General features: G+C 37.2%; 1 protein-coding gene across 6 annotated transcripts in view; it reads right to left on the minus strand.

Annotated features, from left to right (window-relative positions):
- The window catches only part of IWS1 (interacts with SUPT6H, CTD assembly factor 1), a 40210-nt gene that overhangs the window by 17214 nt on the left and 3534 nt on the right, over positions 1-19462 (minus strand). For 5 of the 6 annotated variants that reach the window (XR_004288322.1, XM_032353978.1, XM_032353977.1 and 2 more), the window contains exons 3-5: positions 4594-5740; positions 3146-3338; positions 2544-2601 (exon numbers count right to left, since the gene is read on the minus strand). Coding sequence is in view for 5 of the 6 variants with exons in the window: in XM_032353978.1 (XP_032209869.1) it covers positions 2544-2601; positions 3146-3338; positions 4594-5740 (1398 nt within the window). In the remaining variant the exon portion in view is untranslated. The remainder of the gene's footprint in view (positions 1-2543; positions 2602-3145; positions 3339-4593; positions 5741-19462) is intronic. The other variant, XM_032353975.1, reaches the window with a different exon arrangement.

Raw genomic sequence — 19462 nt, forward strand, 5'->3', positions numbered from 1 at the left:
GTCAATTTTTGTTTTGTATATATGTATTTCGGCCACATTAGTATATATATACAATTTGAAAACCTTTTTCATCAATATAAAGTGACCCTCTTTTTTTTTTTTTGAAGATTTATTTATTTGAGAGAGAGAATCCAAGGCAGACTCCGCACTGGACACAGAGCCTGAGGGAGGGCCCGATTTCAAGATCCTGAGATCACAACCTGAGCCGAAACCAAGGGTCACATGCTTAAGCAACGGTGCTACCCAGGCACCCCTAAAGTGACCCTTTATCTCAAATGTTTCTGCCTCAAAGTCTCATATTCATATAGCTGTGCCAGTTTTTTTTTTACTAGCGTTCACACATAGTATCTTTTTCCATCCTTTTATTTTCGACTTTTCTTTACCTTCATGAATCATGAAATGAGTAAACAGCTATATTTTAAAATCCAGTCTGACCACCTCTGTCCTTTAATTAGAGCACTTGATATATTTGTTTAATATAATCTGAGATGTTATGAAAGCTTAAATCTGCTATCTTACTATATCCTACTCTAATTATTCCCTGTTCTATACCTCTTTCTTTTTCTCTTGCCTTCTTTTTGGATTGATAGCTTTTATTATTTTTTTTCCCCCCTATTAATTGGAAGTTACATATACCATTAGTCTTTTTAGTGGCCACTTTAGAGATCACATAGCAAAGTCTACTGATGTCCTTTTATACACATTTGCAAAGACCATGTATACTCCCAATTTGTTACTGCTGTCATATTCTAATTTTATAAATATTTCAACCCACACCACACATGACTTTCTTTTGTAGCATCAATACCCATTTAGACTTACCCACACACTTTTGTTGCTTTTTCTTCCTAAATCCCTGATTTTCCACCTGAGATTTTCTTTCTGCCTTTAGTATCTCCATCAATTGGTATATTGGTAAGATGAATTAGGAGGAAATCTTCATTCCTGACAAGTATTTTTGCTGAATGTAACAGAACACTAAGTTTGCAGTTAGTTTCTGTTAAGAAGTCAGCTATTAATCTGATTTTTGCCTCTCTGAATGTAATATTTTCCCCCTCTGGCTACTTTTAATTTTCCCTGTCTTCTTGGACTTCTTGCAATTTTACTATGATGTATTTAGGTACAGATTTTTACTGTATCATTGTATTTATCCTGCTTGTAATTTGCACAACTTCTAGAAACTCTTGCTTTACATTTCCTTAAATGCTTCTGCTATATTTTTCGAAGATTCCAATTCACTATGTTAAGCCTTCTCATGTAAAATTTATAATTTTTTTATATATCTCAATTCTTCATTCTAAATAGCTCCTTCTAACTTCATTTTCTTTTCAAATAACTCTATTCTGTTGTTAAACTCATCCACCAAATTTTTAATTTCTTACTATAATTTTACCACTCCAGAATTTCTATTCAGTTCTCTTCTTCCAAATCTACCTTTTTAAAAAAATTGTTTGGTCTGGGGCGCCTATCTGGCCCAGCTGGTGGAACATGCAACTCCTGATCTCAGGGTTGTGAGTTCAAGCCCCATGCTGGGTATAGAGGTTACTCAAAAATATAATCTTAAAATTTTTTTAAATAAAAAAAAAAAAATCAAAGTTGTTTGCTCTGACAAAATTTCTAATCTTTTATCTGCCTGAACAGTTTTTTTGTTTTTTGAGGAAACAGCCAAGATTCCTGTATCTAGACCCTCTATTTCTATTATCTGTTGTCACTATTGCTTCTTTTTAACGTTATCTATGATTGTGTACCACACTACGTATCTGATAAACTACAGAAATAATCTGAGGCCTGTGATGATGCTACCTTTGTCCTAAAGGGATTTGTCTGAATATGCCAGGTGTCTCAGAGCACTAGCCAATGAATTAAGGCGCACTGTGATTGAATCTCTGGGACTGAGGTTCTCTAGGTTGTTAGAAGACTCAAAGCTGGCCTAAAATCTAAGCAGACTCTTACCACTTCCACATCACTCTTAATCCAAGGAGTCCCAATTCTGAGGATGCAGTTTTCAAAGTCTCCTAAGCTCAGCAAAATCTGACCTCCAAATTTTGACCCCTGAGGCTGTCAAAAATATGACCAGCCTCTCAGCCTAATCAGGCAACCATCCCAGAAAAAGCAGTTTTAAATGCTGAGCTTTACCATCTGGGGTTTGGCTTAGTAATTCTTTGCTACATTGTTCCTCTGCTGATCAGATTTTTAAACATTTGTCTGGCTTTTCTAGTCATCCTTAGTGGAAGGGTTGGTCCAAATTACCTAGCCTGCCACTGCTAGAATCACAAGTTTTGTTAAGTATTATGAATCTTTCCCTTTAGCATTATAAGGTACCTTTCACCATCTCTTAAAATGTCCCCCACCAATTAATTCAATTTTGCCTTTTATGCTTCTGTACATACTTTTAATTCACTTTTCTGAATCCTCTATTTTAGACTTTTCTACTGAACACATTATAATTGTTTATTTCTACTTATTGTTAGTTACCTATTTGGGAACCACTGCCACAGAAACAAAAACGATAGTCTAAGAGGAAATATCTCCCTTATACTTACTGTAAATTCTTCTTCCTCTTCATCACCAGATTCTCCAAATATGTCTGCAATAAGATTTCTAGAAGAGAAGGAAATCATTTGCTTTCTTCTCATTTGCACAAGAACCATGAAATCTTTTTCTAATAAGGTATATTTTATGTACAGTAAAATGTGCAGATCTTAAGTGTCCATTTTGGTGGATTTTGAGAAAAGTACACATTCATGTAACCATTACCCTCATCAAAATATAGAACAATTTGATCTCTCCAGGGAGTTCAGTCGTGGCCCTTTCTAGCCAGTCCCTACATGAACATCCTAGAGCCAACCACCATTCTGATTTCCATCACCGCAGATTAATTTTGCCTGCTCCTGAACTTCACATCAGTGGAATCAGACATGTCTTCTTCACTTTCACTTAATACTATTGAGATTCATCCACGTTATATAGTGTGTAGCAATAGTTCAGGATTCCTGAATCCCCCAAAGGCATGCAGTCAGGCAGGATATATTATATTTTACTTCTCATCACAAAATTTTAATACAAGTTTAAAAAAACTTAAAAGACAAACCCCTCTCTACCACCTCTATGAACCCTTGAAAACTCATGTTATACTGTCACTTACTCTTCTTCATTCCCAGACTCACTATCACTCCCAAACAGATCCTTCTCTTCATTTTTCTTATCAGACAACTCTTCTTTCCCTACTTCTTCTTCACTGTCAGATGCTAGAGTCTTCTCTCTTTTGCCTGATTTGTCTGATATAACATCACTGTCAGAGTCATCTGCATCAGAGACAACACGACTCTTCTTTGCTGCTGTCAAAAAAGGTGCAAAATATCATTAATCTTATTCATCATGGTCATGGTATTACTAAAAGGAACAGGTGATTTAAAATGGCAACACTCAGCAAAAATCAAAGGGCTTCTAACACACAGCTTAGAATAATTATTTAAAAAAAAAAAAAAAAAGACCAGGGGCACCTGACTGTCTGTCAGACCATGTGACTCTTGATCTCCAGTTCTTGAGTTTGAGCCCCACATCAGATACAGAGATTAAGTAAAAACTATTAAAAAAAATAGTGACTAAAAGGTTCAGAGTCAACTCACAATTATGATACTCTTTAGGAAACAGTAACTGGAAGATGAAGAACAAAATATAAGAATGGACACCAATAGCTACCTTTCCTTTGGGGGAACAGAGAAAAGAGCCTAGAATGATGTACAGAATTAGAGTCCCTTCTATTCTGCCAAATATTAGCAGAACTGAAAAGGCTCAGATATTCTTTTGTGGAATTCCCATACTCCCATGTCACTGCTGGTCAGTTTGGAATTTCTCATCTCCCTTAGTAAACTGGATGGCACATGTGTGATGGTCTTTTTCCTTCTTCTGTAACAACTGTCAGCTTATAAGGGACTAGGCCTCCCCACCTTATCAACGAAGTTTCATAAAAAAGTAATAAAATTTAAAAAAGCAATCAAGTAAAAATTATTATCTATGAAAACAGGATCCCAGGTAACAAAGATTAGAATATGCTACAGAGACATAGAGTCTCTAAATACAGTCTCCCTCACAAACTTCCTCATATTTGGGTATTCAACCACATTTCACAAAAGACAGGTACCAAAAAGACTTGGGAACTCAGTCAATAGCTAGATGGAAACTAGTGCACTGACTGTCACACTTGCAGCTAACTCTGGGTACAACTGGGTTTTCAAGTTAACATATTTCTTGGAAACATTACCCTTCCCCCACAAAAAACTAAGTATTTCACATTCCCATGAAACTCCCATTAGTTTACTATTTTGAACTAGTTAGATCTTAATACTCCTAGAACTCAAAGCAAATTTAATACTAAGACCAGCCACTGAAAACCAAACAAAACTGGTATCCTAGTAATATTTTAGAAGATCAAGTTGAATGAGAGAATATAGACCTGACATTTCAGAAATACAGTGCTTCATCGCTTCTCGGCCTTTTGGCTAAGATCAAGTGCAGAAATACAGTGCTTCACAGTTACAAGCTTAGACAATAATTAAAACTATGCACAAACAGTCCAAAACAATTCCTTACATGCTTTCTCTTCATCTTCACTATCAGAAAGCACAGGAGCCTTTCGCTTCGCTACTTTCTCCTCCTCCCCAACTTTTTCTTCATCTTCATCACTGTCAATTTTTGGCCTTTTGGGTTCTTCCTCCTCGCTGTCAGAACTCTGGATCCTTTTTCTGTCTACATGGCTATCTGAATGAAAGGAGTCATTCTGCATTTCTGTATCCTCTCTCGTATTCTCTCCATCACTATCATCATCTGATTCTGGCTTTTGTTTGTGTCTGGAGGCATCCTCAGTTTCAGAATCACTGGCAGGTCCCTTCTGAGGCTCCTCACTCTCAGAGTCACTGACTCGGGGCTTGGGAAGCTCATTTTCTGAATCACTGGCCTGGTTCCTTGGGGGGTCCTCACTTTCCGAATCACTAATCCGAGGTTTGGGAAGCTCCTCATTTTCTGAGTCACTGGCTTGATGCCTTGGTGGGTCCTCACTTTCTGAGTCACTGATACGGGGTTTGGGAAGCTCCTCATTTTCTGAGTCACTGGCTTGGTGCCTTGGTGGGTCCTCACTTTCTGAGTCACTGATACGGGGTTTGGGAAGCTCCTCATTTTCTGAGTCACTGGCCTGAATCCTATGAGGCTCCTCACTTTCAGAGTCACTGACCCGAGGCTTAGGAAGCTCCTCACTTTCCGAATCACTGATTCGAGGTTTGGGAAGCTCTTCGTTTTCAGAATCACTGGCTTGGTGCTGTGGAGGTTCCTCACTTTCAGAGTCAGTGATTTGAGGTTTTAAAGCATCCTCTGTTTCAGAGTCACTGGCAGGACTTTTGGGGAGCTCTTCCATTTCTGAATCACTGGCAGGATGCTTCCTAACGTCTTCATTTTCTGAGTCACTTGCATGCCCGTTAAGAAGTTCCTCATTTTCAGAGTCACTGACAGGTAACTTCCTGGTCTCCTCACTCTCAGAGTCGCTCCCATGCTGATTAGTGTCCTCATTTTCAGAATCACTTGCAGGAGGCTCTGCGTGTTCTTCAGATTCAGAGTCACTGTCCTTTTGCCTTTGAAGCTCCTCACTCTCAGAGTCACTGGCATTAAGATTTGAGGGGTCATCATTCTCAGAATCTGTCACATGGTGTCTTTTGTTGAGGCCATCCTCTCGATCACTAGGTTCATTCTGAAAAATTAAGGGTGAAAAATTAGGAGAGTGCAAAAATATGCTTGGTAGTGAAATGCTGACATTTTTCAACAATTTTTTAAAACAAAGGAATATGCACACTTCAATATAAAATTGTTGTTCTATACTTATATGGAAACACCCCACCTTAAAGAAGATCATACACCTGTAAAATGGCTAACATGTTTGGATTCCAAAATGGGAAAAGATAACCAAACTTGACCAAAACAAATCTGTAAAGTATACCCCCAGATAATTATATAGGAGATTTACATCTTGAAGAGCTAGACTTTAAAAATACAAACAAAAAAACAAAACTCTGATGTTCTCACATAATTTTAGCTCCTAAATATATTTTTCAAATATAAGCAAACAGGTACCCAAGTTCTTTTTAAAAGAAACATTCTTGGGTTTTATAAAATTAAAATTATTTTAAGGAAAAGAACTATGAAACTATAAGACCAAATGATATACAGGACACATTCTCCTAGGCAAATCTAAACAAACAAGGAGAGGGATAGCTCACACATACTAAGTACCTATTATGAGCCTAATGTCTTGTCAGACTCTCTCCTGTTAGTTCATTTACTCCTCATAACAGTACCTTACATGGTAACAAAACTGAGGCTTGGAGCAGTCTCAGTCATACATCTAATAACACTGAGACAAGAGTTTAAGTTTTAGAGAAACTACAGTTGACCCTTCAACAACTTGGCGGAGGATCTCTAGGAGAACTGACCACCTCCCCCCACACACACAGAGTTGAAAGTCATGTATAACTACTAACTTCCAAAAACTTAATTAGCCTCCTGTTGACTGGAAGCCTTACCAGTAACATAAAATGTCAATTAACACATTTTTTTATGTTATACTATATTCTTATACACAAATTCTTAAAAGTATACTTAACTATACTATATTCTTACAATATAGTAAGATACTCTTACAATATATACACTATACTATATTCTTACAATACTATATTCTAACAATAAAGTAAGCTAGAAAAAAGTGTTTTAAGAAAGTCATTAAGAAGAGAAAATACATTTATAGTACTGTATTTATTGAAAAAAAAATCCAAATATAACTAGGCCTGCACAATTCAAAACCATACTGTTCAAGGGCCGACTATAAATGAAAGTGAGGAATAATAATTAACTCAACAAACTATGTGCAAGTGCTGGGAGTCAAGGCTGAACATATTTCAATGCCTGATCCTAAGAAGATGCTTTCTAGTAAGCCAGCCAAACATATCCTAACAATAAACTAATATGCACTGTCATGAAAGCATGCATGTTATTTTGAAAGCCTACAGGAAGTGATCTATATGAGACAGAGCTATAAAAGGTGTGCAGACAACAGGTATCTGTAACTAGTCTGTGCTAAGAGTCAGAAAAAAAATTAACAAGATTATTGAGGAGGGAAGGTGGGATATACAAACACCAGCAGGGGAACTGAAGCAGGAGGCAAAAGGGAAAATTAAAATAATTGTCTTTTGAAATGCTTTCCACGACATAGCCATAATGTAATTCTAAGAGCATGTTCGTGTGTGGCTCAATTTATTTTCACTGCAAAGAACAGAAACCATCTCTGGCTATCTTCAGAAAAAAGAACAATATTCCCCAAATCAAAGTGGAACGAATGACTAAAGACTCAGAAAAGGTAGGAACCAAGTCAGCTCAGAGAGCTTAGAAAAGGGAACTCAAGGATCTTTCTACTAGAGCAATATCAATACCATGATTCACTCTAAACATGCTAAACTTCTGTGTCTAGGATCAAACATTTTAAACTCCCAGGACAGATGATCTAGTTGGCCACAGCAGTATCAGGTGTCATGACTCAGTATTCACTGGGTTATACATCCAGAGCATGGACAAAGCAGTGGGACCCACTGCCACAGAGGAAGAGAATCATGAACTAGACAGCCATTCCAAAACTTATCTGCTACACTCTACCCTGGATTTCTAGACACATCGTGTATACATTCTAAAACAAGCAACCATGGGGCATCTGAGTAGCTTAGTAGGTTAAGCAGCTGCCTTCAGCTCAGGTCATGATCCCAGAGCCCTGGGATCAAGTCCCTTGTCAGGCTCCCTGCTCAGCAGGGAGTCCGCTTCTGCCTCTCCCTTTGGCTCTCTTCTCTCCCCCCACCCCGGCTCCTGCTCTCAAGCTCTCTCTCAAATAAATAAATAAATCTTTAAAAATAAATAAATAAGTAAGTAAAATAAGCAACCATGACAAAGACATCACATATGGTCAGGACTGTGAAACTTAGGAATTCTCATCAATTTTTGAGTTTCATTAAAACTGTGTATCTATTCATTATGTGTAATATGGTGAAAAAAAACGGTAAGAAATCACTGTAGTAAGAAAGTGTTAGTCAAGAGACTCAAGTTGGAGAATGCACTTAGGTAGTGACATCACAGAATTTAGGAAAGGAACATATTAAAAATCATACAGTTACGCTTAAAAGTTATCAAAACAACATTCAAAATTTTTAGGCTGGTTTCAACAATTGGTTTAAGTTGCAAACTTTAAAAATCCGAAATGCAGTTTTTAAAAAAGTCAGATATGAGCACAACAAATCAATTATAGAAACTGCCATTTAAATGACATGTTTTTAATAATTTTAAAAAATCCCCTAATTGTTAACTGTCAGAGAAACTGACCACTGAGGTTTCTTAGAATTTTTTAAAATGTCTATAATGCCTCATACCTCCCTCTTATAATCATTCACCTTGTAGATACAAATAAAATAAACACTATTACCCATAATGAATCATTTGGTCATTTGGCTCAGCATACAAACAGAAACCACACTCCATATGGACCAGGGTCACAATACCCAAGCACAGAGAGGATTAACATCTAAAAATTACAAAGTAAATAATAAAACTGACAGAAAGCAATAAATGTCAAATAGAAATCCTTGTAAAGAACCAAACTCAGGATACTTGTTTCTTCCTTAACCATTAGAAGAGTCGAACAAAACTGTTGAACTTGCATACTAACCTACCATTATAAATTGGCAGAACACTGAATACTAAGTCACAAAGTTAAATGCCATCAAGAAATCTCTACAGGATATTTTTCAAAAACATGCTTCACCGGACCTTAGCTCTAAAAGATGTATCTGAAAACCTCATCTTGGGAGCTGTCAATGCATACCATCTTTACTAGCATATGAAAGAATCTAAGAAATCCAGCAACAGAATTACACAATGCTATTATAGATAAAGCTACTTATCCAGTGTAGCTCCTGGAGCGGACTTTGAGAAACTCCAATTTTACAGCAAGCATACACATAATAAAATGAAGCTATATATAAGTATCCATAGTCAAAAGATGGTTAATCTTAGGATCAGATAGTTAAAAACAAAAGCACTTCTGATGAGTAGAAAAAAGAGCAAACTGCACACAAAGCTTAAAAGTTTATAATAATGAGGGCGCGCCCGGGTGGCTCAGTGGGTTAAGCCTCTGCCTTCTGCTCAGGTCATGATCTCAGGGTTCTGGGATTGAGCCCCACATCAAGGTTCTCCGCTCAGCAGGGAGTCTGCTTCCCCCTCTCCCTCTGCTTGCCTCTCTGCCTACTTATGATCTGTCTGTCTCTGTCAAAAAAAAAAGAGTTCATAAGACTTCATAATAATGAAGCAAACTCCTACTCCTGCCTACTACCTCTCCAGATTCATTTCTGCCCTCTCTCCAACATCAACCCTATGCACTGCACTAGCAGTTCCCAAACTTCCTATGTGCATTAGAATCATCTGGGGTGCTATTGGTAAAAAAGCACCAGATATTAATCCAGTATGTCTGAAGAAGAGGTCACAGAATCTGCATTTTGACATCTAATCCAAGTGATTCTAACCACACATTAAAATTCTACCACAGACACACGCAACTACTTACTTCATTACCTCCTGCCTTTACAAATGTTGTTTCTTTTGCCTCAAGTATCTTCCCCCCACCTTGTCCTTTTCAAACCTCAAAACTGGGCAAAAATAGCCTCTTCCTAAAGGCTCTTCCATTTTCCTCTCTAGATAGAATGGATTGTGTACAACTTAACTTTAAGAGTTAACAACAACAAAGAGTTTGGTTCTTTACAAGGATTTCTCTCTAGAATCAGAAAGCTCTTGGGTCCAAACCCTAGCTCAGCCACTTCCTATTCTGTCATCTAGGAAAATTTTCTTGACTTCTCTTAAGCCTCAGTGTTCTCGGGACACCTGGGTGGCTCAGTTGGTTAAGCAGCTGCCTTCAGCTCAGGTCATGATCCCAGGGTCCTGGGATTGAGTCCTGAATCGGGCTCCTTGCTCAGCAGGGAGCCTGCTTCTCCCTCTGCCTCTGCCTGCCTCTCTGCCTGCCTATGCTCACTCTCTCTGACAGATAAATAAATTTAAAAATCTTAAAAAAAAAAAAAAAAAGCCTCAGTGTTCTCAATTTCACGGAGTTAGGGATAGTACTAATACCTTAGAGGAATGTTTTGAGGATCAAATGAATGAAAAGTAGTTAGCACAATGCCTATGATCACTCAGTAGATGCTATTAGCCATTCAAAACAAAACACCTTATTATTAATTACAAAACATTAACCCTTCAAGACTCAGCTTAAACACATCATCTGAAAAGGCTGGGCTGATTAACCATTCCTTTCTTCATACCCCATAACATCATGTACCTCTACCTTACTGAAAGGTGATGTGAAATACACTGACGTTGAAATCAGAGACCACTTTTTAAAAAATGTATCTTTTACCTTTAGTATACAGAAGACACTTAAATTCACCAAAATGAAATAGAACGCCATAAGACAATGCTTAACAAAAAAGAACACAAAATAATGTTTTTCTCCTCAACCTGCAGGCTCAATGACAAAGCCTGAGACCTAACACAAAGAAAGAGAATGTAGATGGAACCAAAGAACTGTTAAGAAATAGGGTAAACAAGGACAGCAGTACCAAAAAGAATATTCTAGCTGCTCTAATGTACTCTCCTTAAAAATACTTTCCTTGTATTAGGATAACCTCTGTGGAAAGATCCAAACAAGAGTAGCCTGCCACCCTTATGAAATTCAAAATGAGGCTGGGTTAATGGGACTGTCCCCAACTTCAAGAGCAGATGGATGTGCCCATTATGCTTTGCCTACAGTTAGAAAATAATGAGAAGCCAGGCTCCATTTACAAACAACCTCTACATCAATAGTCCCACATACTATTTTCTTGTGTGAGACCCTCTTCTACCTTCTACGCAGATGAAATCTACAGGCTTCTGGATTTTAAAATACACATTTCCTTCAATATTTTTCCATGGAACAAAAATCAGCTGACCATTAACCACAAAGCCAATTTCATACTGTCCAAGAAAATATTCAAGTAAAGCAACAAAAATTAGAACTGGCAACTAGTAATAACCAGATCACATCTGTACTCAAACTGCTTTATTAAAAATCTGTGGCTTTGGTGATAACTACTGAAAAAGATTTTTTTTTTAATTTTCCCCTTTTCACTATCTGCCTGACCACAAAAGTTAGGTGATGATTCTGATTTTTCAACATGCTCTACAAAGAACAAATACATTTCATGAATATCCCGCTGATATTTATATGTATATCCCTTTTAGAAACCTAGTCAAAAAGATGTTAGTAAGTCATAGCTTAATTCTATCAAACATCTGAAGAAGAATTAATACTAATCCTTCTCAAACTCTTCTAAAAAGCAGAAGAGGAGGCTGAGAGAACACTTCCCAACCATTTTATGAAGCCATCATTACCCAGATAACAAAACCAGACAAAGATACAACAAGAAAAGAAAATTATTGGGCAATATTTCTGATGAACAAAGGTAAAAAATCCTGAACAAAACATTATTAAACCAAATTCAGCAGTACACCATGACTAAATGGTATTTATTCCAGTAATGCAAGGTAAGCTCAACAAATCAACCAACGCTTTATACCACATGAACAAAATGAAAGCTAAAAATATGATCATCTCAACAGATTCAGAAAAAGTATCTGACACAATCCAACATCCATTTATGATTAAAAAAAAAAAAAAAAACCTCTCAACAAACTGGTAAAGAGGGAACATATCTTGGCATAATAAAGGCCATATGTGACAAGCCCATAGATGACATCATAGTCAATGGGGAGAGGTGAAAGCATTTCCTCTAAGATCAGGAACGAGATAAGGATGCCCATTCTCAACACTTTTTTTCAACACAGTGGTGGCAGTCCCAGCCACAGCAATTAGGCAAGAAAAAATAAATAAAAGGCATCCAAATCAGGGAGGAAGAAGTAAAACCGTCATTATTTGCAGATGTCATGTCATACACAGAAGACCACCAAAAACTGTAAGAACTAATCAATGAATTCAATACTTTCAGGACACAAAATCAATATATAAAAATCTGTTGCATTTTTATACACTAACAACAAAACTTTAAAAAAAGAAAATAATCTCCTTAATATCAAAAAGAATAAAATACCTAAGAATAAACTTAATCAAGGAGGTAAAAGACAACTAGTCCAAGATGGCATAAGAATAGGAGACCTTAGTTTCATCTGGTCCCAGGAATTCAGTTAGATAGCTATCAAATCATTATGAACACCTGTGAACTCAACTGGAGAGCTAAGAAAAGAATAGCTGCAACTCTACAAATAGAAAAGCAACCACTGGGCGCCTGGGTGGCTCAGTGGGTTAAGCCGCTGCCTTCGGCTCGGGTCATGATCTCGGGGTCCTGGGATCGAGTCCCGCATCGGGCTCTTTGCTCAGCAGGGAGCCTGCTTCCTCCTCTCTCTCTGCCTGCCTCTCTGCCTACTTGTAATCTCTCTCTGTCAAATAAATAAATAAATCTTTAAAAAAAAAAAAGAAAAAGAAAAAAGAAAAGCAACCACTTTCTGCAAGGTAGGAGGTATGGAAAAGTGAATCCTAAGCAATATATGGGAAGATAAATTATGCGGATGGGGGGCCTCTGTAAGTGGCTACCCAAAAGTGATATATCAGTGGTGCGCAAAATCAGAACTTTCATAAGTCTGCTCTGGTAAGGGACTTCCCTGCCTGAAAGCTATTCAGGTGGCGAAGATTACAGTTAGTCTATCCTTTTATTGTATTTAACTTTATTTTTATAAATATATAAGCTTTTCTTTACAATTTCAGGATCTAGTTTTCTTTCTTCCAAAGATTTTTATTTATTTATTTGACAGGGAGAGACACAGCGATAAAGGGAACACAAGCAGGAGAGTGGGAGAGAGAGAAGCAGACTCCCCGCAAGCAGGACCCTGGGATCATGACCTGAACCGAAGGCAGACACTTAACAACTGAGCCACCCAGGCACCCCTGGGATCTAGTTTTCCAACAAACAGACCAAAATATCCAGGATCCAGTGTATTGCTCTATTCTGTTCACATGCCTGATTATATTCTCTCTTTTATTTATTTTTTATTCATTCATTCATTTATTCATTGATTTCTAGTTTCAGGTCTCTTCTGATTTGTTTAGGGTATATCTCTCTGGGGTTGTTGTTGCCATTTTAGGACTTTGTTCTCTTGCTCATCTAACCTTCTCTGGACAGAATGACAAGACAGAAAAACTCACCTCAAAAAAGAGAACAATAGGCAGTACTGACTACCAGGGACGTAATCAGTCTAGATAAAAGTAAGATGTTGGAACTAGAGTTCAGAATTACAAAAATACTAGCTGGGCTTGAAAAAGGCACAAAAGACACTAGGGAATCCCTTTCTGGAGAAATAAAAGAACAAAAATCTAATCAAGTCGAAATAAAGGCTATTAATGAGATTTAATAAAAATGGAGGCTCGTGCTGCTAAGATAAATAAGGCAGATGAGACAATTAATGATAAAGACGTCCAAATGATGGAGAATAAAGCAGCTGAGAAAAAGAGAGATAAACTACTGGATCATGAAAAGGACAGAATTCAAGAGATAAGCCATGCCATAAAGCTAAACAATATTAGAATTGGGATCCCAGAAGAGGAAAGAAACAGAGGGGCAGAAGATGTATTGGAACAAATTATAGCAGAGAACTTCCCTAATCTGGTGAAGGAAATAGGCATTCAAGTCCAGGAGACACAGAGAACCTTCCACCCCCTCCACCAATCAACAAAAATTGGTCAGTACCTTGACATATAATAATAAACTGACATAATAAATTGACATAACAAAAAGTGAAACTTGCAAACCTCAGAGACAAAGAGAAAATCCTGAAAGCAGCTCAGGACAAGAGGTCCATAACCAAACAAGGGTAGAAACATTACACTGGCAGCAGACATAGGCCAGAGACCTGGCAGGCTAAAAAGGACTGGCATGATTCAAGGTACTAAATAAGAAAAATATGCAGCCAAGACTACTTTATCCAGCAAAGAAGGATTTCATTCAAAATAGGAGAGATAAAAAGCTTCCAGGTCAAAAAGAAACTAAAGAAATTTGTGATCACTAAGCCAGCCATGCAAGTAATATTAAAAGGGATCCTTTGGGGAGCCTGGGTGGCTCAGTGGGTTAAGCCTCTGCCCTCAGCTCAGGTCATGGTGTCAGGGTCCTGGGATTGAACCCCGCATCAGGTTCTCTGCTCAGCAGGGGGGGGCCTGCTTCCCCTCTCTCTCTGCCTGCCTCTCTGCCTACTTGTGATCTCTATCAAATAAATTTTAAAAAAAAAATCTTTAAAAAGTAAAAAAGGGATCCTTTAAGGGAAGAAAGTGCCCAAAGGCAACATAGGCCAGAAAGAAACAGAAACAACATACAGAAACAGTGACTTTATAGGCAGTAATATAATGGCCCTAAATTCATACCTTTCAATAGTTACTCTGAATGTAAATGGACTAAATTTCCCAATCAAAAGACACAGGGTATCAGATTCGATAAAAAAAAGTAAGACCCATTTATATGCTATCTGCAAGAGACTCATTTTAGACCCAGATTTAAAGTGAGGGAATGGAAAACAATTTATCATGCCAATGGTCATCAAAAGAAAGCTGGAGTGGCAATCCTTATGTCAGACAAATTAGATTTTAAACCAAAGACTGGAATAAGAGATAAGACTATAGAAAACACACATTAAAATGGCAGACTGCAACTCTTATCAAAAACATTAGATTATGAATGGATTAAACAAGTCAATCAAGAGACAGAAACGAGAAGGGCTCTTGAGTAGCTCAGTCGGTTAAACATCCAACTCCTGATTTCAGCTCAGGTCATGATCTCAAGGTTGTAAGACTGGGCCCTGCTTTGGGCTCTGCACTGTGCCTGAAGCCTGCTCAAGATTCTCTCTCTCCTTCTCCCTCTGCCTGTCCCCACTCAAAAAGAGACAGAAATCAGATTAAAAAAATATATATCCAATGATACGTTGACTACAGGAGACACACTGTGGCTTCAAAGGCAAATTATATATTCTTCTCAACTGCACATGAAACATTCTTCAGGACAGACCATACACTAAGCCGTAAAACAAACCTCAATAAATTTAAAACAACAGCTACTGTACAAAGCATATTCTCAGACCATAATGCAATTAATTAGAATAGGAAAAATGGTAACAATCTGAATATGAAATTAATAAGAGAATGCCACTTGCTAAGCATCAAAGAGAAAAGCAGGAATAAATTTAAAATACAAATGCAGCGTTTGTACACTGAAAATTACAATGCATGGTTGAAAGAAACTGAAGACCTAAATAAATGAACAAATACCCTACATTCATGAATCAGTAGCTTTGCATTCTTAAGATGATGACACTACCCAAACTCATCTATAGATTCACTGCAATCCCTACAAGGACCCCAGCTAACTTCCTTGCAGGAATGGACAAGGTAATTATAAAATATGTATGTAGTTGCAAGGGACCCAGAAGAGGTAAAACAATGTTGGAAAAGAACAAAGCAGCACTCACACTCCTTAATATCAAAACTTACTCAAGGTACTATGGCACTGGTGTAAATACAGACACAAACAGGAATCAATTAGAACAGAAGATACAGAAATAAACCATTACATCTATGTCCAACTAATTTCTGACAAGGGGCCAAGACCATTCAATGAGGAAAGAAAAATCTCTTCAACAAATGATGCTGACACAACTAAATATCCACAAACAAAAGAATGGAACTGGACCCTTACCAGTTTTATTACCTCATAGTATATACAAAAATAAACCCAAAATGAGCAAAAAAAATCTAAATATAAGAGTTAAAATGATGAAACTCTTAAAACACAGAAATAAATCTTCATGACCTTGGATTTGGTGAAGAATTCTTAGACATGCCACTAAAAGTACAAACAACAAAAGAAAAAATAGATAAATTGAACATTAAAATTAGAAACTTTTTTGTGTCAAAAAGTCGTTAAAGTCAAAAGATAACTCATGTAATAGGAGAAAATATTTGCAAATCAGTCATCTAATAAGGGACTTGTAGCCATACTATTTAAAACACTCTTAAAAGTCTCTTAGACAAATTGTCCAATTAAAAAATGAACAAGGAGGGGCGCCTGGGTGGCTCGGTGGGTTAAGCCGCTGCCTTCGGCTCAGGTCATGAACTCAGAGTCCTGGGATCGAGCCCCGCAGCTGGCTCTCTGCTCGGCAGGGAGCCTGCTTCCTCCTCTCTCTCTGCCTGCTTCTCTGCCTGCTTGTGATCTCTCTCTGTCAAATAAACAAATAAAATCTTAAAAAAAAAAAAAATGAACAAGGAATCTGAATGGACATTTCTCCCAAGAAGTTACACAAATGGCCAATACCAACATAAGTGTAACAAACATCATTACTCATCAGGGAAATGCAAATCAAAACCGTAACGAGATACTACTGCATACCCACTAAGATGTTTATGATCAGAGTCAAGTAATAACAAAAGTTGGTAAGAATATAGAGAAATCAGAACCTTCATATACTAGTGGGAATGTAAAATGATACGGCCACTGTGGAAAACAGCCTGAGAGTTCCTCAAACATTTAAGAATAATGTTACCAGGACGCCTGGGTAGCTCAGTGGATTAAGCCTCTGCCTTCGGATCTGATCATGATCTCAGGGTCCTGGGATCAAGCCCCCCATTGGGCTCTCTGCTCAGCAGAGAGCCTGCTCCCCCCGCCCCGCCTGCCTCTCTGCCTACCTGTGATCTCTGTCTGTCGAATAAAGAGAAATCTTAAAAAAAAAAAAAAAAAAAGGACAATGTTACCATATGAGCCAGTAACTCCACTCCTAGGTACATACCCAAGAGAAGTAACACACAAAAACTTATATGTAAATGTTTATAGAACAATTTCTTACAACAGCCAAAAGGTAAAAACGTAAATGTTCATCAACTGACAAATGGATAAACAAATGTAGTTTATCCATACAATGGAATATTACCCCAAAAAAGAAATAAGTACCGATATATGCTACAACATACATGGGTATGGTGTAGACATATATCCAAAACACACGGTTTACAATGAATAAACCTTGAAAACATTAAGTGAAAGAACCAGTCACAAGTGACCACATATTATACAATTCCATTCATATGGAATGTGCAGAAGGATGGGAAGGGAGGAGGGGTGTGAATGGTAAGCAGGTAATAGCTAAAAGGTCTCTTTTTGAAGTGACGAAAATATTCTAAAATTGACAATGGTGACTACTGTGAATATACTGAAGACAACAGAACTGCACATTTTAAATGGGCAAATCGTAGGGCATGCAAATTTATCTCAATAAAGCGGTTTTAAAAAAAAGACAAGTGACGATTTTCAAGATCAGATGATGGAGAAAAATCCATAATGAACAAAATATCAAGATTTTAAAAATATGGTATTATTTTTCATTTTGTCTCAGGCTCCAATATGGAACAGCAAAGCACTGTTACTTATCTTGATGTTCATTATCTTATATTTTTAAATTAATTTTAATTTTAAAAATATTACCTTGAGTTTTTTCAAAACTTTCCTTAGAGCTCTAAACAAACAAACATAGAGTGAATACCGTAAGTGAAATAAATTTTTTCAAAAACCAGCCTAAAATCTAAAATGCAAAAGGGAAAAACCTTTTTGTACTATTGGAGAAGCATGTTTTGAGTTCCATCTTGTGGCAGGCAAAATAATAGCTCTCCAAAAGATGTCTACATCCCAATCCCCAAATTTGTGCTTATTAACTTTATATGCAAAAGGGGATGTACAGATGTAATTAAGGAACCTGAGATAAGGAGATTTTCCTGGATTATATCTGAGTAAGCCCAATATAACTACAAAGGTCCTTAGAAAAGGGAGGCAGGAGGGTCAGAGAGAGATGTAGATGTGACCGCAGAGGTCAGAGAGATTTGAAGGTGTTACAGTGCAGACACTGATGATGAAGGAACCACAAGCCAACGAATGCAACTGATCTACAGAGCTGGAGAAGGCAAAGAAATGGATTCTCCCTTAGAGAAGAAACATGGCCCTGGTAATACCTTGAGTTTAGCCCATTAACCCCTTGAGACCCATTTTAGCCTTCTGGTCTCCAGAATTATAAATCTCTTTTAAGCTACCAGATCCGTGTCAAACTGTTATGGCAGCAATAGGAAACTAATACATATTTTTTTGGGTTTGGGCCTGTCATCTCCACTGTTCAGTTTAATACAATGGTACTCTTCTAACATCCCACTGTCTTCTAGAAAGTATTTTTCATATGAAAATGATCCAAAAGAAGCCACTTCCAAAGAAGCCACTTTAAAGAGCCAAAGGAGCATAAATGCAGAACTCAACAATTAATAAGGGTAAAATTGGCACTCTCAAACTATAACCTAGTAGTTTAAAAAATTGGGATAATCCTCCTGAAAGGGATTATCTATGGAAAGAACAAAAATACGTTCACAGCAGACTTCATTTTTAATACCTATACACTCTAAAGGTCAAAAGTCAGGAAAGTGTTGAACAATTAATGGTGCATCCATTTTAAAAAATGTCATATTAAGCCTTAAAAATTATGCTTAGTGAGAATCCTTAATGACACAGGGAAATTCTTAGGTACAATCTTAAGTGAACAGATAAAAAATATTATATATAAATACAAAATATATACAGTAAAATCTCAAGTAACTTAAAATGTACACACATTACATATATGAGAAAATAAAAATGCAGGACAAATAATATAAAAAGTTAACAGTCATTTCTGTGATAACAGTATGCTGATTCTAATTTTCTTCCTTAAGTTTTTAATAGTTTCCAAATTTTCAGCATGCACATTTATTTATTTAGAATCCACCTCATTACAAAAAAGTAGTTGAAGATGCCTAAAGGTAAGCCTACATTACATTTACAATTGAATAATGAAGCCCTGAGTCAATCATCTTATCCTACTTTCCAAAGTAGAAATTTTAATAAAGCCCTACACACTAATAAACTGTAATAAGGTTTACTCTATGAGATAATTTCTATCTATTGGTTATTATTAGGATTTAGTCTGCATACTTAAGAGCATACCAAAAACTGAGTGGCATCAAAATAACTAAAGGATAAGCCTTTATCCCAGTTCATTTAGCCTCCAATCTCATGTGCCCTCTACTTAAACTCCCCTCTTGCCACACTCCTTGGTGTTCCTTGAACAAACTAAGCACAAGAACACCTTAGGGTCTTTGCCTGGAACTGTGTGTGTGTGTGTGTGTGTGTGTGTGTGTGTTCCTCTACACATCCACACGGCTATTCCTTTACCTCCCTTCACGTCTTGATCAAAAAAGTCACTTTCTTAATAAAGTCTATGTGTACCTCCC

The sequence above is a fragment of the Mustela erminea genome, chromosome 8 (genome assembly GCF_009829155.1).
Source record: "Mustela erminea isolate mMusErm1 chromosome 8, mMusErm1.Pri, whole genome shotgun sequence".
In the NCBI taxonomy this organism is placed as follows: Eukaryota; Metazoa; Chordata; class Mammalia; order Carnivora; family Mustelidae; genus Mustela; species Mustela erminea.